General features: G+C 42.3%; 1 protein-coding gene across 2 annotated transcripts in view; it reads left to right on the top strand.

The window, feature by feature from the left end:
* The window catches only part of Ide (insulin degrading enzyme), a 96760-nt gene that overhangs the window by 17686 nt on the left and 53872 nt on the right, over positions 1–25202 (top strand). For both annotated transcript variants that reach the window (XM_075973916.1, XM_075973915.1), the window contains exons 2-4: positions 11675–11859; positions 13243–13450; positions 17015–17184. In XM_075973916.1, the coding sequence (XP_075830031.1) occupies positions 11675–11859; positions 13243–13450; positions 17015–17184 (563 nt within the window). The remainder of the gene's footprint in view (positions 1–11674; positions 11860–13242; positions 13451–17014; positions 17185–25202) is intronic.

Below are 25202 nucleotides of genomic sequence, written 5' to 3'. Positions count from 1 at the left end.
GGCAGTAGCAGACCTGGAAAGGAGAGTCTCGTTGTCAGCATTGTTGATGTTTTGATCCTTTCCAGTGGAGCTGTCCTGTGTGCTGCAGGATGCTAAGCAGCACCCCTGGCCCCAGTACTCCTCGTTTACGACAGCTAAAGATGTCTCCAAACACTGCCAGATGTCCCCTGGGAGAGGGGGTGAAATTGTCAACTTCTAAAAACTACGAGCTATAAATATTGCCTCCCTAATAGCAATTACACAGGAATTGTTAGCTACCTGCTTTCCTGATAGTCTGCCCGATGATGTTTTGACCTCTGGAGATGACAGTATACAGTTGGAATTTGCACGAGCCTGTAGTCAAAATGCCAGTAATAACACAGTGGTTACTGAGACAGTCTGTTTGCATCTCACCCTTATAGGGCCACAGTAACAACGATGGTTCTGATAATAAGCTGCCGTCTGTTGATGCCCTGAATGTGCCAGGCAGTGCCCTCATGAAGTTTAGTTAAATGTATTCACTGGAGAGAACCTGTGAAGTCTGCCCAAGTCTGGTGCAGCATGTCCCTGTCAATTTAATAACCCAAGTGAACATTATATTTTACTCTTGAGATGCTTAAGTCCAATTCCAAGAGCCTAGTAGTATCCCAGGTGAGGAACAAAGAGATCATTTGTTAGCGATGAAATATGGCTACTGAACCATGCTAAGAGGGCCAGCAGAGTTTTCTTAACCAGCATTATCCGAGGTGGGCAGATTGTCTTGTGTCTCAACCAGGGTGTGTGTGGTGTTCAAATGAGCCCTCAAGAGATCTAGCCTCTGTACAGAGTATGAGCAGTTGTGAGTTGCTTTCCTCGGAGGCTGTTTTCAGAGAACTATCAGGCCAGTACTGATTTGGATTAATCTTTAGGACCTGTGACATCAGCCTTTAAGGGTTCATGGGGCATCTGTGAGAAAGATAATCCATTCATACACATTAAGTTATATGATAAACACGTTAACTCTATATGATATCTCTTAAAAATAAAGAAGCTGAGCCAAGTGGTGGTAGTGCACCCCTTTAATCCCAGCACTCAGGAGGCCGAGACCAGCCTGGTCCACAAGAGCTAGTTCCAGGACAGGTTCCAAAGCTACAGAGAAGATCTGTCTTGAAAAACCTGTCTTGAGACAGGATTTCTCTGTATAGACCTAGTTGTTTTGGAACTTGCTGTAGACCAGGCTAGCCTTGAACTCAAAAGATCCACCTGCCTCTGCCAGTTCTGGGATTAAAGGTGTGCGCCACTACTGCCTTTCTGAATCTGTATCATTCAAATCCTGATTGTCCGATATAAAGGTTGGAAAATGTTTGTTTTGTTTTATGTGTATCGTATTTTGCTTGAGTGTTGTATGTGCCCTGCATGCATGCCTGCTGCCTATCAGAGGTCAGGAGACGATGTCAGATTCATTGGAACTGACAGTTGTAAGCTTCCATGTGGGTTCTGGGAACTGAACCCCAATCCCCCGGAAGAGTAGCAAGTGCTCTTAACTGTTGAGCTGTCTCTCTAGGCTCTACAGGTTGAAAAATTTGAGGAGGGAATTTATTCAAGATTTTATTATTTGGGAGGCTGGAGAGATGGCTCAGTCAGTGAAGTGCCAGCCTAGTGATGATCACCGGGCTCAGTGAAAGACCATGTCATTAAATAATAATAATAATAGTTGTTTGGCTTTTACTTTTTATTACATTTAGTGCTGGCCACTCAATTGTTTTTGGAGACTATCAAGGCTTTTTCTTTTGTCTTGTTTGTTTGCTTTTTGTGGTACTGGTAATGAAATCCAGGGCTTTGCACATACTAGACGAGGGCTCTACAGCTGAGATATATCCCACCTTTATTTTTAAGTCTTAGAGTTTAAAGTAAGTAATGACTAAAAGCTTGTTTTTGAATGAGGAGTAACAATGGTGTCCATGCTGTGCTGTGGTGTCCCTGCTGGCCTTATATAGGCCTCCTTGCCTTTTTAAGATCATTACTGTTACTTGTTTGAAACAAGAGTCTCGCTGTGTAGCCTTGGCTCTCCTGGAACTTTCTGTGTAGACCAGGCTGGCCTCCAACTCAAAGAGATCCACCTGCCTCTGCCTCCTGAGTGAGTGCTGGGTTAGAAACAATGTACCACTGTGCCTAGTTCCTGTGTCCCCACCCCCAGCCTCCCACTCAAGATCTTGCTCTGTGCCCTGGGCTGGCCTTAAACTCATGATCCTCCTGTATCAGCCTTCCAAGTGCTGGGGTTACAGGCCTGTGTCACCACACCAAGTTCTGTTGGGTTTCCTAGTTCTTGTGTTTGTGATGGCATCAACAAGTGGTTGTCACAGGACACAAGCAGAAAGGGTCACAGTAATCAGACTGTTATTTCTTAAACTTATTGAGTTAGAATATTGTTAAGGTTTTCAGGATGGCTTTTGATGACTGATATTTATAATGTTAGTAACTGACTTTTGTTTTACTGTGCTGTATGAAAGGACTTTTTATTGTAATATATACATGTTTAGCATGATGTGGTTTTGCAAACTGAACATACCTGTGTAACCAGCATGTGACCAGGAGGACTTCCTTGTGATCCTTTTATTTACTGTGTCTTCCCAAGGTAATTGCCTTCCAGGTGAACACATAGTTTGGTTTGTTTTCATGCTTGATATACATGCGTGTATACATCATTTATTCCTGTATCCAGCCTTTTTCATTCAACCTATTAGTGAGGCCCATCCTTACTGTTGTGTTTTGTTTTCTTATTGGTTAACTCACTTGTGTGATTGAACCACAGTCTGTCTGTCTTTCTGTCTCTCTCTCTCTCTTCCTGTCTAGACAGGGTTTCTCTGTAACAGTCTTAGCTGTCCTGAAGCTCGCTTTGTTGACCAGGCTGGCCACTAACTCAGAGATCCACCTGCCTCTTCCTTCCAAGTGCTGGGAGTAGAGGCATGCTCCACCAGACCCAGCCACAGTATATCTCTATACAGTCACTGAGCATACTATCATAATGCTATGGAATGATGATGCATTTATTTTGAATGTGTGTGTGTGTGTATATATATATATATATATATATATATATACACACACACACACATATATTACTAGAATTGTTAGTTTGCCGTGTCAACATTATTATATAATGATTGGGGTTTTGGGGGCTGGAGAGATGGCTCAGAGGGTAAGAGCACTGGCTGCTCTTCCAGAGGTCCCGAGTTCAATTCCCAACAACCACATGGTGGCTCACAACCATCTGTAATGAGACCTGGTGCCTTCCTTGCCAGCTGTACATTGTATGCTTAATAAATAAATAAATCTTTTTTAAAAATGATTTTTTTCTCTCTCTTTTTTTTAGCCAGGGTCTCACTCTATAGTCCAGGCCAGTTTTGAACTTGTAGTAATGCTCCTACCCCGTACCCTGGAGGGTCAAGATTATAGGGGTGACACATCACGCTTGTAGTAACAGTTTCTGAAGATGATCGTGTGGATTAGTGTTCCCTGTATCAGTGTATGAGTTTGGGCACCTGTGTAGCTTCGACGATACTTGCTATTTCCCATCATTTTCTTCTATCCATTCTGGTAGCTATGCAGTGGAATTTTAGAGAGTCTGTGGGAAGAATTAGCTAACAATTTGAAGCTCCTCGTAACATTAATCCGCACATCAACCCCATACCCTTCACAAAGCCTTCCTGTAACCCCTTTCTGCAGTAGAGCACCCCTCCTGGGACAGGCATAGTCTGCAGAGAAGATGCTGGGGATACTCAACTCACGCCAGGGTGCTCGTGCCTCTCGAATTCCAGTTTTGGTTTCTAGCACTTTCATAACCCTTCACCATGTGTGGAAGTGTGATTTTGTGATTTATTGTCTTTTTGTAGTTGAAGCTGTGTCAGATTGTCACGACCCACCCTGTCCTCTGCAGGGGTGGGAGTTATCACTAGGTTCTTGGTAGCTTTCCATGAGCGCAGTCCTGTTACCTGGTAATTTCTCTCCCCTACTGTGTGTTTTGTTTCTTTTTCTTGCTTTCTTGGACAGTTTAGTGCTGCCAGGATGGGGCTGGACAGAAATGGATTTGTTCTGGGACTGAGAGTACTACATTATTTCAGCATTGCAAGAGACCATTGCTCTTGGTTTTTGTAAATGTTCTTTTTTAGATGAAGGAATATTTTTTTAAAAAAACCTTTTATTATGTATATGTGTGTATGTGAGTGTGGGTTTTTGCACATGAGTACAGTATGGAGGCCAGAAGGTGTGGGGGCCCTTGGAACTGTGATTACAGGTGGTTAGAAGCCATCGATCATCAATACTGGGACCCAAACTCATGTCTTCTGTAAGAGCAATATGTCCTCTTAACTGCTGAGCCAGATCTCCAGCCCTTGATGACGTCCCTATAAAAGTCATTATTGGGCCTGGCCATGGTGGCGCACGCCTTTAATCCCAGCACTTGGGAGGCAGAGGCAGGCAGATCTCTGTGAGTTCAAGACCAGCCTGGTCTACAGAGCAAGTTCCAGGACAGCCAGGGCTACACAGAAAAACCTGTCTTGAAAAGAAAAAATAAAATAAAACAAATTATATTAGTTTCAAGTACTTATTCTTTATTTACCAAGGAGATTATGATTTGTCTTTTTCTTTTTTTTTTTCTTTCTGTTTGTGTGGTTTCATGCATGCTTTTGAAAAACAAGTCACGGGGCTGGAGAGATGGCTTGGTGGTTAAGAGCACTAACTGCTTTTCCAGAGGACCCGAGTTCAATTCCCAGTACCCACATGGCAGCTTACAACTGTCTGTAATTCCAGTTCCAGGGGATCTGAGACCTTCACACCAATGTATATAAAATGAAGTTAAATAAATCATAAGAAATTCGAAAAAAAAAAAGAAACAAGTCACACATAAGCCATTTATGTACTTGTTTTCATATAAGAGATGGGTCTTTGCAGTGTCTCTGCTGCACATTTCCTTTATGGGTTGGAGAGATGGCTCAGAAGTTAAGAACACTGGTTGCTCTTCCAGAGGACCTGAGTTCAATTCTCTGCACCTACCTGTGGCTCACAACCATCTGTAATGAGACCTGGCACCCTCTTCTGGCATGCAAACACAGATGCAGACAAAATTCTGTATACCAATAAATAAATAAACCTTTAAAAACATTTATATATAGCAATATACTTTGCATATTAAGCAACTATAATAGAATGGTTTTAAGTAGTTTTAAAAAAAGAAAAAGGAAAAAAATTCAGGTTAAAAACACTCCCCAAAATGAGTTAAAAATAGTAATTTTTTTCCTAAGTGGGTCAGTGTAATTCATGTATTCATTGACTAGGCATACCAATTCCCATTGCACTAATGGTCAGTGGGATTAGAAAGAGAGCCCAACTTTCAGTCACTGCCTCAAAGTAATGCCACATGTTGGATCCTTTTGTAATGTAAAAATGGCTTACTGCTTCAGTATACAGAAGCTGAATTCACAGATACACCGTCCAAATAAAGAAAACTATGTTGGAGTTGAAACTAGAAGAAAAAAGTGCTTCATGTACTCATTGTGACTCTGTGTCCTTCGCCCCTTTCTTGTATGAGACAGGGTCTCACGTATCCCAGGTTTGCGTGGAACTCACTGTGTATTGATGATGACTTTGAACTTCTGATCCTCCTGAATGCTGGGATTCAGGAGGCCTGGATTATTGATCTGGGGCTGAACCCAGGGCTTCGTTGCCTCGTAGGCAAGGATTCTACTAACCGGGCTACATCTCCAGCCCATAGTTTCCTTTTTATGGGGAGTGTATTGTGAGACAGGAGGACTCTGTTGGCAGACTCAGAATGTTCTAGGCTCCTTCCACTGCCTTTGTTTGTTTTACATAGAGAAGGAGAAAAATCCTGAAACCTTGTCCTTGGAGCAGTTGTTGTGACTCACCGTGGTCTATTACTTAGCATCCTAAGAAAGGTAATGGGTCAAGGAAGGACTGTGAGGGTGGCGCTGGGAGCCAAGGAAAGCCGTGCATGATTGCTCTAGGTACTACCTGCCACCTCCCCTTCCCACGCTTCCTCTTTCTCTGTGGTTCCTGCTTTACCACAACCTGACTGACTACTGCAGTTGGACAAGTTGCCTAATCACCAGGTTTTATTTCTCCTCAGGGTTGAGGATGGTGACCATCCCAGCAGCTATGACCCACTGTGTAAGGAGAATGAGAAGATTAATGAGCAATTTACAAAACAACAACTTGAACAAAAGTAGGAGTGATTGTTAGGATTACGTTTATACAGTGCTACCTCACACTCACATTTTCTAATAACCCAAAGACTGTGCAGAGGGTACTTGTGATGCGGACTGTTCAGAGGGTACTTGTGATATGAGCTGTGCAGGGGGTCTTGTGATGTGGATGCTCGCCCTCACTTGTAACTACACCCCTTAAAAACCCTGTGCTAGGAGCTGTAGCTGAAGTTTGGTTTCTTCGCTTGAGTTACAGTCTCTGGAAGGTGTTCCCTGTTAAACGTCTCACCTTGGGAGTTACAGCTCTTGATAAGCAGGCACTTGAACTTCACATTTGGTGAAGAACTGATCTTTAAAGTGCTGGGTGGTGGTGGCGCACACCTTTAATCCCAGCCCTAGGGAGGTAGAGGCAGGTGGATCTCTGTGAGTTCCAGGCAGCCTGGTCTACAGAATGAGTTCTAAGACTGGCTCCATAGCTACTGAGAAATGAGAAACCCTGTCTCGAAAAACCAAAAAAATTAAAGCATAAAAAAAAATTAAATAAAGTGCTACTGCTGTAGGGGTCGTTTAAATTGCATCCACTGTACTTTTTTTAAAGTTTTAGTTGTTGGTCATAAACTCTTTTTTTTTCAGAGGGCCAAGGCATAGAGTAAGAACAGTTGGGCTTCTGTGTGGAACGAGGGCACAGCTCCAACTGTGGGAGATGAGACCTACCCACAGATTTCAGTCCGTCCTCATGTTCTTGAGTTAGGTTCTTTATGAACCGAAGATACCTGCCTGTAAGGTAGAAGAGCCGTGGATAGATGGTGCCCTCAGACACGCTGCTGGTCTTTAGATCAAGTGCTCATAACTTACCATGCTGAGGCTCTGTAGGCTTCCCCATAGCACCGGGAACTCTCTCTCTCTCTGCCCTGCTTCCAGTGGGAGCACGGTGTTTTGGCTGTGTTTCTGTCTGAGTGCTTACCTCTGTACCCTTCCTCCACATGCAGGAGCCTTGGAAGATCCAGTTTCCACTTATTGGGAGTGGATGGGTGGGTTCCACAGAGGAGGTTTGGATTTATAAACCTAGCTATTAGCACGATCACTTACCTGTTCAGGTTTGCAGGTCATTATTTCTAAACTGGCAGATCTTGTGGAGCGCAACCAGGGTGGGAAGAAAGCCAGAAGCAAAGTAAACTTTCCCAATCTATTATTAAGCAGACTGTGGAACCCTGAGCGATACATGAGAAAGACTGTAAAAGGTCATCTGAATAGAAGACTATTTACATAGTAAGATTTTAGAAGCAGTAAGTTCACATTCGACTTAAGAGATATTAGAAGCTTCATAAGTTATAAATCTGTTGGTTTCTAGCGTTATAAATCAGTCTTCCTTCTGTGGAACACACTGATCAACTCCCCAAACCACATACTCCTGGAGGCCAACAAGATGACCCGGCCGGTAAGGGGACTCACCACTGATCTCAAGGACCTGAGCTGATTCCCTCAAGTTGTTCTGACTTCCACACACAAAAATAAATAAAAATGTTATAAAATATTAAAATTCCTAAAATTAAAAAATTAAATTCTTAAAAACTTAGTATAGGGATTTAGAAATGACTTTCTGTTATGCAGATTTGTTTTGGAAAATATGAAATCTAGGCCCTTACATGTTTTACTTCATAATTTTTATTTTCGAGACTGGGTTTCTCTATGCAGCCCTGGCTGTCCTGGAATTCACTTTGTAGAGTAGACTGGCCTCGAACTCACAGAGATCTGCCTGCCTCTGCCTCTGCCTTTCAAGTGCTAGGTTAAAGGTGTGTGCCACCACCGCCTAGCCATAATTTTGTTTGTGTTTGGTTTTGTTTTTTCAGTGCTGGGGATGGAACCAGAGCCTGGCACGTGCTGGGCTCCTAGTCAGCCACCAAGCTCCATCCCCAGCGGGTGACTTTCAGGCGGAGGTTCTAGTCACACCAGGCTTCTGGGGCTTCTGTTGGGGTTGCCTGCTTTAGTTCTGTTAAGAGGCCTGGCTTCTTCCTTCTTCCCTTCTACTCTGACCGTCCCGTCTCTCTTCTCCTAAACTGGGCTAGGTACTACTCTTTCCTTACTCCATTGTGCCACCAGGCAAGCCTGTCACCAACTTTAAAGATAAATTACTTTCCTGTCTGCCCGGTGCTCGTCTGTGTCTTGCAGAGCAAGGGCTCTGGTGTCCTTGTCTTTGTAGTGGATGGATGTACATACATGTGGTGCCCGGACCTGGGCCTCCATGGGCCTCCTGAAATGTTTGGATGTGGGGTGGGGTGGGGTAGGCTTCAGCCCACCCCAGCAGGGTGTGAGTTGTGATGTTTTTGTGAAATGATTTTGGGTAATGGTTCACTCTCCCTGAGCTTCCACTTCCGGGCAACTTATTAAAATGCAGACTATGGCTGAGTGGGTCTGTGGTGGACTCTGATGTTTTCCATCATCTCACCAAGCTCCCGGGAGGGGCAGCACTGCCAGTTCTCCAGTTACAAAGGCCTAAGTAGGACGGTTGGCTTTTGTGAGTATAGTTGTTTTAAATTCTGAAGAAAACACAAATGAATTCTAAACATGCCTCAGTTTATCAGGATGCAGAGTGATGGCAGTTCTGTATCTTAGGAAGTTTCCAGCATATGGTAATATCCCTAAAGCTGACAGCAATTTAATTGCTCCTACAATTTTGACTTTGACAAGTTAAAAATACCAAATAAATGTCTGGGAGAGCATGTGAGTTAGCATTTGCTCCTCATCTAAAACACGGGATGCTTGCTTATTGAAGACGAGGCTTATGCTAATGAGGAAGCCGAGCTAGAGAGACATGTGATCTCCTGGGTATAAATATAAGTCCACAGACAGGCAAGCTGTTGATGACTCCATCCTCAGAGGAGGCGTTCCCAGTCATTTCCCCAGTTCTCCAGAAGGTAAGGATCAAGTCTCTGTAGAGAGGATGCTGATACACTGTCTGGAAACGAGTCCTTTTGAAAATGTTGCCCATGTTTCCTTTTCCCCTTTTTCTTCCTCAGGAAGCCATGGTATTTGATATGCAACATTGCTAGTTGGGAGGTTTTTGGCTATTCTTGATTCTGTGAACAAATGTCTACGAGGAGTTGCATTGGTTTTAATGTGTTTGTCTCTTCTCAGCTATGCTAGGGATCTGAGGCAGGTAGAGAGCTTCAGTGTCCAAATGCTCTCAGCCATGCCTTGGACTCCAGTCATTCATTCAGAAAGAGTGTTTGCCGGCCTGCAGCTGTCAGTCCCTGCTAGTCTGTGCTGCTGCTTCCTACTTTCTGTTTTACTGTGTGTGCAGGTTGAAATATGATCTTGCTACATAACCCAGGCTGGCCTCTAACCCTGTTCATCCTGCTTTGGCCTCCTGGTTATTAGGATTACAAATGCCTGTCATAAGTTAAACATTTTTTTCCCTACAAAATTTAAATCTGGACAGGAGAAGTTGAAAACCATCTAGAAGTAAAGTATATATTACTCATAGTTGAATTGGCCATTTTTATATAATGAGGTGGGTGTTTGTTTGTTTGTTTATTTGAGACAGAATACCAAACAGGTTGGCCTTAGATTCCAAACAGAGCTCCTTATGTATCTAAGAATGACTCCAACTCCTGAAGAAAAAAAAATATCTATCTATCTATCTATCTATCTATCTATCTATCTATCTATCTATCTATCTGTATCTATCTATATATGAGAGACTGTGTTAATAGCAAATCTCTTTGGTTTACCAGCTTTTACATTGATTATATACATAATTATATATAATTTCAGAAAGGAAGGCATTCTGCTAAAAATCAGACTAGACTTTTCTCCTAATGCTTTGAGGTTTCTTCCTCATTTTCACATGTATGTTTAGTGTGCATGTGTATATGCAAGCTTTGCATATGTGTGGGCACGTGTGTGTGTGTGTGGGTGTATAGAAGCCTGGGTTTGATGTCGAGAATCTTCCTTGATTATTTGTCCAATTAAAATGGATAAATAATCTCTTCATCAAACCCAGAGTCTGCCATGTGACTAGTCTGGCTAACCAGTTTGATCTGGGGATCTCCAGTCTCCACCTTCAGAGGCTGGAATTGCATGTGAGCCACCTCACCTTCCTGACATTTACGTGGGTTCTGACTTCTGAACTTGTGTCCTCATGCATATGTAGCGAGTGCCAATGAGTCATCTCTTGAGGTTAGCACAGTATTCTATCCAAATAATTCCATGCCTGTGGTTTACCTTTAGGTCTGGCTATTGGTAATTTATTTGTTTTTTATTGTCTGGCTTAGCCTTATGCATACTAGGCCAGTTGTACCTCTGAACTGCATCATCAATCTTCAGAGATCTACCCTCGTCTTCTAAGACACCAGGGTACCAGTGTAGGTTCAGTTCCTTTTCGTACTTACAGATATATCTTCGGCTTTTCCTGATTCCTGTATGAACTGGCTAGTATTTGAGGTTTAATGTTTTGTCTGTTAAGTAGTTCCTAGTTAGACAAAAGTACCATTTATTGTACTCTGTAAAACAAAACAAAACAAAACTATGTCTACCCCAGACTCTGGAATCCTTTCGTTGTACCAAACCCAATAAATACCCTCTGGGATTTCCTTTGCTGGTGGTTCTTATGCTCTCACTGTCTCTGGCCTTGCTGGAGGAGAAAGGGAAGACCTGCCAGAGGAAGCGCTATGCTTGTTTGGAGATTGAACCTAGGGCCTCTCGTGCTAGACAAGCGCTCTGCCATTGCGCTATAGCCCCAGCCTGAGGAAACTCTTGAAAAATAAGGTGTCTGGACTGTTCTTGCCGTGGCAGTCAGCACTTCAGCAGACTACAAAAATCTCTGGGGGTCTGCCTGACTTTTCATTTGTTTCATGCCCTGGCTTTTGTTGCTTTCATGAGGCAGCTTGTTTGTCTTGTTTTCAAATATTTCACAGTATTGTTCTTCACGGAGGCTGTTCTGTATGCTCCGAGCACACATATGTGAGACTCAGACGATCCTGTTCAGCCCAATCTTGCAATCCATCAGGCTGAACAATTTGGTTGATTCAGTACAGATTCTTACACAATCTCTCACCTTACTCTCCATCAGATACCTTTGCAATGTGTATGACCGTAGTTCTTGGTGATTAAAACCCAGTTGTTGGAGCACTGACCAGCTCATGGTCCAGCCATGCTGTCAAGTTCCCATCAAAGTGCTTATCTAGATACAAAAGCGGCTCCATAGAACAACACTGTTGTGCTGGGTGTGAGGGGTGAGGTGGGGAGGAGGATAGCTACACCCTGTAAGCAGCCAATATGACATTTCCTGCAGGGCTCAGTGGGAAAACAAGCTTAGCCGTGTGTGTGAATCAGTTCAGCCCTCAGCAGCAGAAGCTGCACCAACAGGAGCTGCAGCCAGGTGTCTTGGTTGGTTTTCTGTTGTTTGGGATGGATGGTGTTATATGAATTTGACCAATGGTCTTTCTTTTTTTTTCTCCAGAGCAGTCACTATACAACAAATATCCTTTTCTTTCCAGTTTCCAAAAAAAGACTTACAGCAAAATGAATAATCCAGCTATCCAGAGAATAGAAGACCAAATTGTCAAGTCTCCTGAAGACAAGCGAGAATACCGCGGACTGGAGCTGGCCAATGGCATCAAAGTGCTTCTCATCAGCGATCCCACCACGGACAAGTCGTCAGCGGCCCTCGATGTGCACATAGGTATAGTGCAGCCCGTGGGTGACGCAGTGGCAACAGATTTGATAGAGGGTGCCGTGAGCGGCAGGACCCGATAGCTGTCACGTTTATGATTTCTGTTGTTATTTTTATTATTGATGGTTTTGTTTTTGAGACAGGATCTTACTCTGTAGCCTAGGCAACCTAAAATTCACTGTGTTGCCCATGTTGGCCTCTTAATTTGATATGATCCTCCTGCCTCTCAAGTGCTGGAGTTATAGACGTGAGCCACTATGCCTGTTTGTGGTGTTTTGAGACAAGGTCTCACTGTTAGCTCAGGTTGGCCTGGAACACATTACTAGTAGAGTCTGTTATGTTTCCAACTTAGGTGAAATGGCAGCAAAGAAATTCATTCCATCCTTTAAGCCAGTTCTTTTTTCTCTGGTATATTGAACTTGTTATTTGGTGGATTCTTGTGTATACATTTTTTCTATATGTAATGTTACTTTTTAGTTCTCTTATCTCCTACACACATAATATGCTTAATGGGAAACTACTTCTTTTTAATAGTTTTTTTTAAAATAAAAGCTTTATGTTACCTTTTTTTTTTTTTTTTTGAGACAGAGTTTCTCTGTGTAGCTTTGGAGCCTGTCCTGGAACTCGCTGTGTAGACCAGGCTGGCCTCAAACTCATAGAGATCTGCCTGACTCCCGAGTGCTGGGATTAAAGGCGTGCGCCACCCCCTCCCAATTCACTGACATTTTATAATGGGGGAAAAAGGTAATATTGAACAAATAACTACTGCTTACCTTAATGTAGTGCTTTGCAAATATCTAATTTTGTTTCTTTCTTTTCTTTTTTTTTTCCAGACAGGGTCTCTATTATGCAGCCCTGGCTGTCCTGGATCTCACTATGGAGACCAGGCTACTAATATCTAATTTGTATTCAAGGGACTAAGATAGGAATACATAAAAGACATACTTGAAGCAAGAGAAGTATTCTGCTTAAAATTTCACAGCTATGTTGAGTGTAGTGGCTCACACTTTAACACTTGCAATTGGGAGTTGGAGTTCGGAGGATTACTGCGAGTTTGAGACCAGTGAGACACATAGAGAGACTTTCTTTCAGAATAGCAGTATAAGGAAAATTAGAAATAAGAGTATTTTGTAGTTGTGAGGCTGCTGCACCTCAAATGAGGCTTCCCAGGGACACCACTCAGTTGGCCCAGTGCTGCCCCGTAAGTGATGGCCAGGCAGGAGCTAGATAAAGCCTGGGTCTTGTTTACTTTCTAAGTAATGCTATTTTTAGAGCAACTTCACTTGCTTCTCTTGGTATGTGTTATGTTGAGAATTTCAGACCACTTATAACCCATTAAAAAGTGATTAATTGCATGTGCATTTTAATAATTACGTGTGTTGTCTCTTCCAGGTTCATTGTCAGACCCTCCAAATATTGCTGGCTTAAGTCACTTTTGTGAACATATGTTGTTTTTGGGAACGAAGAAATATCCTAAAGAAAATGAATACAGCCAGTTTCTCAGTGAGCACGCTGGAAGTTCAAACGCCTTTACTAGTGGGGAGCACACCAACTACTATTTCGATGTTTCCCACGAACACTTAGAAGGAGCCCTGGACAGGTAACGCTGAGTGCCCTGCAAAAGATTGAATTGTGTTTAGTTCCTCAAGTTAATAAAAATAGTAATTACTGTTTTTGCAAAGATGATATCACCATTTACAGTTTAGCAAAGATATTGTAGGACTGGTGAGCTGGTCAGTGGGTGCCTTTGCCACCAGGTTTGTTGACCTGAGTTTGATCTAGGATCCGCATGATGGAAGGGGACATAAGTCCTCCTCCTCCGGCCTCCATATACTTACCTCTTCTCCTCCCTGCCCAAGATAATTAAAAAAAGTATTTTTTTTTTTTTTTTTGGTTTTTCGAGACAGGGTTTCTCTGTAGCTTTGGAGCCTGTCCTGGAACTCGCTCTGTAGACCAGGCTGGTCTCGAACTCACAGAGATCCGCCTGCCTCTGCCTCCTGAGTGCTGGGATTAAAGGCGTGCGCCACCATCGCCCGGCTATTTTTTGTTTTAAAAGGCATTTGTGGCCAGGTTTGGTGGAGGCAGAGCTGTGAGTTCCAGGACAGCCATGGCTTTGTAGTGAGATCCTGTCTTTAAAAAACAAAAAACTGTGTTAAAAAGCAGAAAATTAATGAGAAATGTCACATATTTACATCATGGTAGACAGAAAATAATTATACGACTGTAAATTGACCTTTAGGACCATAAAATGTTATATTGACTTATAAAATTCTTACGAGCCCTTCTCATTGTAACTGGAGTCTCATCTTTAATGTCTGCAAAGAATACCCTGTGACGGCCTGGAGGCATGACTCGGGATAAGAGCTCTCGTTGCTCTTCCAGAGGGAATCTGGGCTTGTCCCACCATGCACGTGGTGACTCATAGCTGTCTGTAGCTCCAATTCCAGGGATTCTGATGCCCCCCTCTGGCCCCAGACACACACACACCTGGTCCATATACATACATGCAGCAAAACACTCAGAAACATTCAAAAAAATTTTAAGAATGAAAGAATAATTTGTGCCAGTGTCATAGATCTCTTTAAGGCCCACGTCATGTTCCAGAGTGTCACATGTTAGACCTTCTCTTTCCCTGGCTTCACACTTCTCAGTGATACTTAGTGGATATAGAATTAAAGACAAAGCAAAAATCCCGTGCGTGAGTGTGCGCATGCAGATGCCACAGAGTGCGTGTGGAGGTTAAATGGCAACTTTACATGTCAGCCCTTGCCTTGCCCTTGAAGCAGAGTCTCTACCACACACAGCACCAGGCTCACCACCTGCCTGCCGGCTCCCCAGGGAGTGCTGGGATTACAGACTTGTACTGTGTCTGGATCCAAATTCAAGTCTTCAGTCTGGCACTCTTCCCAGCTCGGATACAGACTCTTCCAACCTCCTATTTCAATCAACCCTGAGGATGTCTTGCGAGTATTTATGGAACAGGTTCCATTAGGACAGTGTAATTTCTTTTATTTAAATTTTAAATTAGCCACATGTAGTGGTGCACACCTTAATCCCAGCACTTGGGAGGCAGAGGCAGGTGGATCTCTGAGTTTGAGGCCAGCCTGGTCTACATAGTGAGTTTCAGGACAGCCAGGGCTACACAGAGAAACCCTGTCTCAGAAACAAAAGAAAACAAAAAATTACTTTTATTTACTTTGTGTGCATGTGGGGGTAATGCACATGTCATGGGATGTATGTAGAAGTCAGAAGACAGCTTGTGAGAGTCCCTTATCTCCTACTATATGGACCACGGGAATTGAACTTAGGTCATCAGGCTTGGTGACAGATACCTTTGCTTGTCATGCCATTCCCATCTTGATGGCCCCAATTTATTCTTTTTTTCCCTTTTCCTTTCTTTTTTCCTTCCTTCCATTCTTTCTTTCCTCCCTCCCTCCTCTCCTTCCTTCCTTTCTTTTCTTATTTATGTATTTTTTGTTTATGAATGTTTTTTTATGGTGTACACCTGAAGAGGGCATCAGATCTCATGGGACTGCAGTTATAGATGGTTGTGAGCCACTATCTGGGTTCTGGGAATTTAATTCAGGACTTCTGGAAGAGTAGTCCTATGGACTCAAGAAAGGTATATTGGTTGCTTATGTTAGAGTTACATACCATGTTATTTGTTAAATTGATGCTTATTAAAAATTCATAGACTATTTACTCTTTTATAAAAGCTCGTAATCATGACTTAGACTGTTGTGACATACTTGAGGTTTTTCATTGCACTGTTGTTTTTCTACTAGTTAAAGTTTTTCTAAAACTTGAATCACACCTTTTAAAATTCAGTTACTTAATTTGTTTGTCCTGAGGTGCCTGAGTTTTAATGAGATTGCACACTGCGGGCTGTACATTTAAGATTTTTAAAACATTTAAAAAATTTTTAGTATGTGTGCATGGTGTGTGTGCATGTGAGATGTATGTATGTGTGTGATGTGATTGTGACTAATGTTCGTATGAGTTATGTGAGTGTATGCGCATATATGTACATGTATATGATAACTTGTATGATGTGTGTGCATGTGATGTGTGTTTGTGACTGTCATGTATGTATGTATGAGTGCATGTATATACAAGTATGTGATAAAGTGTGATGTGTGCTTGTGACGTGTGTGTGCGTGCGTGCGTGTGTGTGTGTGTGTGTGTGTAGGGGATAGAGTGTGTGCACATGCCTTGGTGCATATGCAGAGATCAGAGGGGATTTGATTTTCTCTTTCTACTATGGACTCCTGAGATCAAACTTAGATTGTCAGGCTTACATGACAAGTACTTTAGTTTGCTGAGATGGTCCATTGGCTGCACATTGAAGATGTGACAGTTATCAACTGCTTTCCCCTTCTTTTGAAGAAACTTAAACTTCATAGAGATGTCAGACTGCAAATCTTAAGTTATACTTACATTTTTACTCATTTTAGCATTTCTGGAAAGATCAACAACTCTAAATTTACATATGATTAATATTAAATTTTTTATTATTTAGAACTTCTTTTATATTCCTTTTTTTTTATTAAAAATTTCTGCCTCCTCCCCGCCTCCCTCCCCCCTCCCCTCCCCCTCCCTCTCCAGTCTGAAGAGCAGTCAGGGTTCCCTGCCCTGTGGGAAGTCCAAGGACCTCCCCCCTCCATCCAGGTCTAGGAAGGTGAGCATCCAAACAGGCTAGGCTCCCACAAAAAGCCAGTAGGATCAAAACCCAGTGCCATTGTCCTTGGCTTCTCAGCAGCCCTTATTGTCTGCCATATTCTATATTCCTTTTTCTTAAAGCAGTGGTATTTTTCTTCTCTCTCTCTCTTTCTTCTAGAAATGAGACAAGGTCTCACTATGTCCCTGGCTGTACTGGAACTCACTGTGTAGACCAGGCTGTCCTTGAACTCAGAGATCTCCTTGCCTCTGCCTCCTGAGTGCTGGGGTTAAAAGTGTGCACCACCAAGCCTGGCCCTATTTTTTTTTTTCCGGGTCTTGTGCATTCTAAGCAAGCATTCTGTTACTCAGCTGTGTCCTCAATCAACCGCAATTTCTTCTGGTCGTGTGTATTCATATTAACCATCTAAGAGTTTTAAAAATATTTTAAAAGCTGTTCTTTTAAAATCATAGTTCTCAAGTTGGTAATTCTGTCTTATATTCTTAGATTTGCCCAGTTTTTCCTGTGTCCCTTGTTTGATGCAAGCTGTAAAGACAGAGAGGTCAATGCAGTCGACTCAGAACACGAGAAAAACGTGATGAACGACGCCTGGAGACTCTTCCAGTTGGAAAAGGCTACTGGGAATCCCAAACACCCCTTCAGCAAATTCGGGACAGGTTTGTCAACATCATGCATTAACTTCTGTGCTCTTGGATCACAGTGACTCTCATGGGTTCCCTGCATAGTGCTGTCATAATTTCTCATTTCATTTTGAATCTCATTCAAGTCGGAGTCCACATATTTCAGGAGTGGAGCAGCTATCCAGGGCTTTGAGAATGCTAGGCAAGCATTCCAAACTAAGCTTCACCCTCTCGTCTTTGTTTTTGTGTTTTTGAAACCCTGCAACCCAAGCTAGCCTCAAACTTGAAATCCATCTGCTTCAGCTTCCCTACTGCTAGAATTACAAGCTATTACCCAGCAAGGTTACTGTGCTTTTAAAAATGCCTTAGTTGTTATAAAATATAAAACAATGATAATATTTTAATTAGTATGTTTATTTTCTAAATTAATTTCTTTAAGTTTTAGATACTATTTCCTAGATATACAATAGCATCCAGAAAAATTGCCATAACTACAGAATTAGGTGTTTGTAGAAGTTAGTTAGGAAGGCAGGCATAGTGGCTTCCTAATTGTACTCTTATAGAAATCTCCCTCCTCCCTCTGTTCTTTCCTTCCTTCTTTCTTTCTCTCTCTCTCTCTTTTAGACAGGGTCTTTTGTATCTCAGGCTGGTTTTATCACACTGTGTGGAGGAGGATGGGTGATCTTGAACTCTTGATCTCCCAGGGCTGAAATTACAGGCCTGATTACCACATTATTTCTCCTTAAATCTGAACCCTGGTTGGTATCCATGTGACTTTCCCCTTTTCTCTATATGTACCTTTGGTGTCAGTTCTTTAGATTTTGATAAAGTGGAAGCCTTAGTCCTTCTAGTCCTGGGTTTGGTATTGGATTGTGGGTTCTTTTTTCCCCGGACAATGGAAATTAAAGTGGGAGCAGTTGACTATTTTCACAAGCAGCCTTGGAACAGGAAAAGAGAAAATTGGTTGTGGTTATTCTCGAGTGATCTGTTTATCCGGTTGTAACCCCATAGATACAAAGAGCAACTGGGTGTAGTCAACTGGGAAGGAAATAATAGAAGAGGAAGGGCAAGAGTGAGTGGCTCCACTTGACACACAGGTGGACCAGAAACAAGTGGGAGGACTTCTGGGTGGGGCTGTGTTTCTGCTGTGGGTGACACTTTCTTAATTGTGTGTATGCTGAATTGTTAGGTCATTTTATGTAACAAGTTCCAAGATTATAGATGGGGCCATGCTTACTTTGTTGGCTGGCTGGCAAGTTATTTTTTTACTTCTTAGAATGTAAAGGGTATTATCAACACTAGCAGAAGCGACGGGGGGGGGGGGGGCAAGGCAAACCCAGGACTTCCCAGGTCATTATCTCTTTCACACCTTGCTGGTTTTTATCGAATTCTGTTTTAACAAGTACTTTCTTTACATACAGTGTTTTATTTATTTATTGTCTTATTTTTATTTGGTATTTTGAGACAGGGTCTCCTGTGTAGTCCATGCCTTGAAGCCATAATTTCATTCCTCAGCCCCCGAGGGCTGTGATTACTGTTGTGTGTGTTGCTCATGTAGCCCATACTGGCCTCCTGAGTGCCGTAGTTACAGGCGTGCGCCTCTACATCTGGCCTCCTTTGCCCATGATTTGCTCCAGCTGTTTGTTTTCCTGTCGTGGAGTTGTGAGAGTTCTTTGTAAAGTTTTGCTAACTCATTATCGTATCTGCTATACGCAGGTTTTTCCAGTCTGTGTGTTGCCTTTCTGTTTTTCTAGTTTCTTTTTGCTCTTCTATGTAAATGTTTATTAGAGTGATGTAGTTCCATTTCTGTAGCCTGAATCTATGATATGGTATCAAAAAAGTCATTGGCACGGCCAATAGCAAGAGGGTTCTCTGTGTTGTTTTCTAGAAGTCCTTTGTTAGGTCTTTCTCCGTTTTGATCCTAACTTTTGTGTTCATATAAAATGGCAGGTGTTGAATCTGATTCATTTTTGAAAGGGTTTATAGATATATTTATTGGTGGTATTACTGGATTATTAGTACAGAGAATAGAATACAAAGAAATTATTACTTTTAAAGGAATCATTAACTTTTTTAAAAAAAATTCTTAATTTTTTCATTTTTGTATTTTGACACAGAGTTTCTCTATATAGTCCTGGCTGTCCTAGAACTCACTCTGTAGACCAGGCTGGCCTTGAACTCACAGAGAGCCACTTGCCTCTGCCTCCCAAGTGGTGGGATTAAAGGTGTGTGCCACCATGCTCTGTGGAATAATTGATTTTAAGTATAGCATTTGTGTAGATGGATCATTTTGGTCATCATTTATGTGTATATATATAGCAGTGTGTTCTGTGTAGGCCGTGTGTGTGAGTGGTTGTGGAAGCCAGAAGAGGGTGTCAGGTCTCTAGAACTGGAATTACAGGCAGTTGTGATTCACCTGATATGGGTGTTAGAAACAGAACTTGGGTTCTGTGTAAGAGCTGTATGCATTCTTAATTACTGAGATATTTCTTCAGCCCCTAAATCTAATTAGATTTGCCAAGAAATGTAGAACTAGTTCCAAAGCTTTTATTCTGAATATAGTTTGAACTGGAGTTCTGGTGTATCCCATTCTCAAACCAGATGTTAGGCTAGCAAGATGGTTTAGCCTGTCAAGGCACTTTTTGCTAAGCCTGACCTGAGTTTGGTCCCTGGGACCACGTGGTAGAAGAAGAGAGGTGGTTTTACAAAAGAGAGAGAGACAGAGAGAGAGAGATAACTCCTGCAAATTGTTCTCTGACCACATGCACACACACACACAGTATATATACTCAATAAAATACACAAATAAAACCAGCTGTTATTTTGCTGTACTTGGACCAGGTATAATCAATTTTGTTTTTAATTAACTATGCAGATAGGTGGGATTTTTATAGCAGCTCTTTGATGTAGGATAAAGCCAGTGAGAGAAAAAGAGCTTCAATTCCAGCTATATCCAAAGTAGAGACTCTCAGTCCCAGGCATGGGATTCCACTCTGACTCCTCATCGTGGCCATGCAGGTTCTACTCTGTGGTTTGTAATTCTAGCGACAATCCAGTTAGCGGTAGCTGATTTGTGCTACAAATCCAAACCACTGGGGTTTTTGGGTTTCAGTCAATGAACAGTTTAATCATCATGCTCTTTTGTAATAATCCAAGAACGTGGTTTATACATTGCAGCATCACTAACAAAGGAGGCCTTCAGTCACACTGCCGAAAGCTGCAGTGCAGTTTGAGGATCAGATTTCTGCTTACATAATGCAGCCATCTATAAAGACTTTTGACACTGCTGGTATTGTGCAGAGCTGTGAATTCCTGGTCCTTTGTTAGGGTGAGGTTCTATGACAACGCCTTTCTTGTCATTACTCCTTTACTTTTGAAACGTAATCTCACTCTATTGCTGTGGCTGGCCTGGAACTGTCTCCATAGACCAGACTGGCCTGAAATTAGAAGAGATCCTCCTGCCTCTGCTCCCGAACGCTGGGATTGAAGGTGTGTGCTACCACCCCAGGCTCATTATCTGTTCGCTTGACTAAGGCTGAGTGTAGATTCTCTTTAGACCTCACGTCAGAGGTGACACTAGAATGCAGTATACTTGACTGTAGTGGGGACTTGAAATGAACACAACGTTCTTCTGAAAAGGGTCAAAGCAAGTAAACATGCGAAAAGGAAATTTACAGCCCTCACCGCCCCACACTGAGGAACGTTCTGAGGAGCCAGGAGCAGGCGTTTGTCTCATTTCTCCGGTGTTCCTCTAATGTACCAGTTCAGGCTGTGTTTTATTCACATAGTAGGTCATGCCTCGAGGCAGCAAAACAATGGCAGACAGAGCAAGACTCCCCTGGAACTCAGTCCTCTGACAATCCTTGCCTTATGGTCCCCAAACTGCAAAGGACTTCTTTACTTGCTGTAGGTATGGATGGAGGAGAAACAGCTTTCACCCTGACCAGGCTGCGGGGTCTCCAGTGAAAGAGTTCCTGATAACTCCTTGTATCTCTGTCCATCCGAATATCCCAGCAGCTAAGAGACATTTTTATTCACCCTTCTGCATTTTGCCAGAACTAAAGGGAAAGCACCTTCATGACTGCAAATACCAGTTTTGAGTCCACTGGTTTCCACAGAGGTGAGGAACTGTGTCTTTCATAATCTGTGGCCAGCAGATCTTTTAGTACCAGATTTATGCCCTAGCTGGCAGATGCCCACATTCCCTCGGGCTGCTGTGAGCTGAAGGTCTGTCCTGTCCCTGCTGTCACAGATATTTGGGTCAAAGCCACTTTGCAAAGCTGCTTAGAATAAAGTATCCTATCAATGCAGGCTTGTAGCAAGGAAACAGTATTCTGAGAATCATTTATAAAAACATATGGAGGTGTGTGATGGTGTACCCTGTAATTGCTGCATTTGGGAGGTGGAGGCCAGAGGATCAGGAGTTCAAGGTCATCGTCAGCTACTTAGGGAGTCTAAGGCCAGCCTGGACCACACAAAACTTTATCACAACAAACTAAGGTAGGGTACTGCTCTGACATGAATGGAATAGGTGTGATCCATAGGATTATATCTTTCCTTCAGTGGCCACTCAGTGCTTTATCTGAATTCTTTACAAAGTTCAATGTAAATATTCAGTGATGTGCCTGCAGTGACCTACAGCCTAAAGCACACTACAACAGCATCATTCCTGCCAACTGGGCCAATCAGAAGCAAACAGAGCTTGCTCTGGGCTAGTGTTGACTTATTGTCCTTGACTTTTGAAGTGACAGTTTTGCCATAGATAATGATGTTCTTCCATTGGGCATACGGTGTTTGCCTCTCTGTGAAATAGTATTGATCCTCAATGCCTTCCCTCCCTAATTCTAATTTTCTTAATTCTATTATTATTTCTCTCTTCATTAGCTTGTAGATACAGTGAGTAGAAAAATTCTCTTTTCTCCTGTTTGGGCCAGTGGTGCAATTATTGCTCAGAAAGCAGGATAAGTGTTTTCATTCTTTCTATTCAGTTACCAATATTCAAAATAATGTGTTGGTTCCCTGCCATCCTCCAGAGATAACTAATTTTTTTTTGAATAACACAATCCATGTGAATACATGGTATATTTTAATTGACTTAATCATTACTATTCTCTAAGCTTTCCCATGGGCTTTGTGTTCCTGTTCCCCTATTCTCCTTCCTTTTATTTTCCCAAAGTAGTTAAACATTTTCTTCAGAAACAAAGTAAAGTTACAGGTTAGCTATACTGGGAGAGAGCAGTGGGGCCATCACACCTAAGCTGCTAATAGGCATTTATTTCTTTAAAAAATTATCTTTTCTTTCTTTCCTTCCCTCCCCTTCCCTTCCCTTCCTTTCTCTCTCCTTCCTTCCTTCCTTCCTTCCTTCCTTCCTTCCTTCCTTCCTTCCTTCTTTCTTTTCGAGACATGGTTTCTTTGTAGTCCTGACTGTTCTGGAACTTGCTCTGTAAATCAGACTGGCCTCAAATTTGGAGATCTGCCTGCGTCTGCCTCCCGAGTGCTGGGATTAAAGACATGCAACACTGCCGCCCAGTTTAAAAAAAAAAAGGGAAATTCTTATTTATTATTCTTTTGTTTTTATGATACTGAGTATGGAACTTAGCCCCAGGACTGCTCAACAAGTCATCCACCGTAGAGTTCCACTCTTCCTTTCCTTGTTTCTTTTGGGGATATATAGCTGTGGAAAAGTTGAAATTTTAATAAAAACAAGATCCGAATCAGTCAATTGTAGAGGTATTTTGTGATAACACTTAGGAGATTCTCCCGAAGTCCTTTTTCAGGACACATATCTTATTCTAATAATATATAATTATAGTGGAATTGCTCCTTTAAATTTTCTAAGGAAATTCTTGTGCATAAAAGAGCTGTAGTATCTTCCAGGAGTTTTAGAATACCAAGAAGAAAAGATTTGAAAATTTTTAACTTTATTATTTAATGTGTATATGTGTTTATATGCATGTGTGTATGTACACCACGTGTGTGTCTGGTGCCCAAGGAGACCAGGAAAGGGTGTCAGGTTCCCTGTGAAGCTGGAGTTATGGTTGTAAGCCATCCTGTGTGTCTGGGAACTGAACCCAGGTCCTCTGAACCATCTCTCCAACCCCTGTAGAAGGAGACTGAGACTGTTCTTTCCTTTCCCAACTGCTCAGACCCGAATAATCACACAGAAACTATATTAATTACAACGCTGGTCAATGACTCTAGTGTATTTCTAGCTAGCTCTTACATCTTAAATTAACCCATTTCTATCAATCTGTTTATCTCTATGAGGCTGTGGCCTACTGGTAGGGTTCTGGCGTGTCCTTCTCCTTTGGCGTCTCTCTGACTCTGCCTACCTTCTCTCTCTATCTCTGTTCTGATTTCCTGCCTGGTTTTGCTCTGCTAAGCCATTGGCCCAAACAGCTTTATTCATCAACCAATAAAAGCAACACATATACAAAAGGACATCCCATATCAAGCCGTCAAGAGAGGGCTTTTAAAAGTCTATAATGTTCCACTAACTGCAGTTAATAGCACCACTAGCATAATGTTTTAAGCCCTGGGTCTTCAGATCACCAAGGGCTGTCACGGTTGTGCTGTTAGTATGGCCTTTGCTTGAGCACCTTTATTATTACACAGGTCATTTGAGACACCTGCAGTTTCTCTTTTTAAATTAATTTGTATTTATCTTTATGTGTATAGGTATTTTACTTGAATGCATATCTGTATACCATATGTGTGCCTGATGCCCACAGAGGTCCAAAGAGGGTGTCAGATTTCCTGGGACTGGAGTTACGGGCAGCTGTGAGCTGCCATGTGGGTGCTGGAAAAGCAACCAGTGTTCTTAACCGCTGATCCATCTCTCCAGCCCTGAGATACCTATCGTTTCTAAGACAGATATCTAAGACATCATACTGAGTCCTTCTCACCATAGCAGAAATACATTGCTGCCTCAAACTATCTGGGGGAAGTTGGTTTTATTTTCTTGAAAAATTAAAATTTGGATTTCTAGTACTTGTTTATAGACTTTTTGTCTTAAATATAATTTCAAATAGTTGTTACAGTGAAAATTATAGAATATTAACACTAAGTTTGTATACTTTTTATACTAAATAAAACTTAAAATGAAAATATACAGTGCATTTTTAATGGATTTTATACTTTTCAAAACCCTCTACACATAAACATCACATTTGTCCCCTTGTGGTGTTGAGGGTGTGCCGTGCACATGCTAGACAAGCATTTCCGACTGCTGAGCTACACCCCAGCCTCCTGTCCTGTTTCTTAAGCTCCTAGGATGTCTGTCTCACAGTGGGGAGTCAGGGATCGATCCTGCCCTTGACCACCAGTCATGTCTTCCTGTCACCCAGTTACAGATAAGACACACGACCCCTTTGAGATGTTTGGAGGTCTTTCCCAAGAATTCCTGAGTGTCCCAAATGCCAGCCAAGGCAGGATTTCTCCCAGCAGACCTAGGGTGAAAGGGTCACAGTCAGCATCCTGATGTCCTTGGTCCAGAACTAGGGCTTGCTTTAATGTTGACCGAGCCAAGTAGGATTCAAGATCCAAGTAGCAGCATTTTAATTTGTACAAGTGACTCAGCCTAATTAGCACTAATTTAGAACAGTGTGTGCCTGGAGAGGGACTGCTAGTTGTCATCTCAACTGTGTTCACATTGTCCCCTCCATGTGGATTTGGGCTGGGAAGCGGTCATTGGACCATTTATTCAGCTTTCTTCTCCACTTTTCTAGCTATAGTGTTAATTTTTCCCCATTTGGAATGCGTGCATCTTTTTGTGTGATATGTGCATGAGCCAGGATTATTCCTTTACCCTTCACTGTATGGCAGCCCCGACGTACACGGTCTTTACTACAGACCGTCGCTGATTTTGATACGCGGTTTCACCCTGATTCTCACAGGAGCACGAACACCGGCGTGCCATGTGCATCACAGGAGAGCTGTGAAAATGACACCGCAGCCCATTTCCCCCAATTTGGATGAACCCATGAGAATTCAAAACCACAAATTTAATGCTTCTTCTCAAAATAGCGAATTTGTTCTTTTCTTCCCACAAGTAA

Source organism: Microtus pennsylvanicus, chromosome 5 (assembly GCF_037038515.1).
Source record: "Microtus pennsylvanicus isolate mMicPen1 chromosome 5, mMicPen1.hap1, whole genome shotgun sequence".
Lineage (NCBI taxonomy): Eukaryota > Metazoa > Chordata > Mammalia > Rodentia > Cricetidae > Microtus > Microtus pennsylvanicus.
The sequence above is the reverse complement of the archived record's forward strand: the minus strand, read 5'-3'. Positions and strand labels throughout refer to the sequence as shown.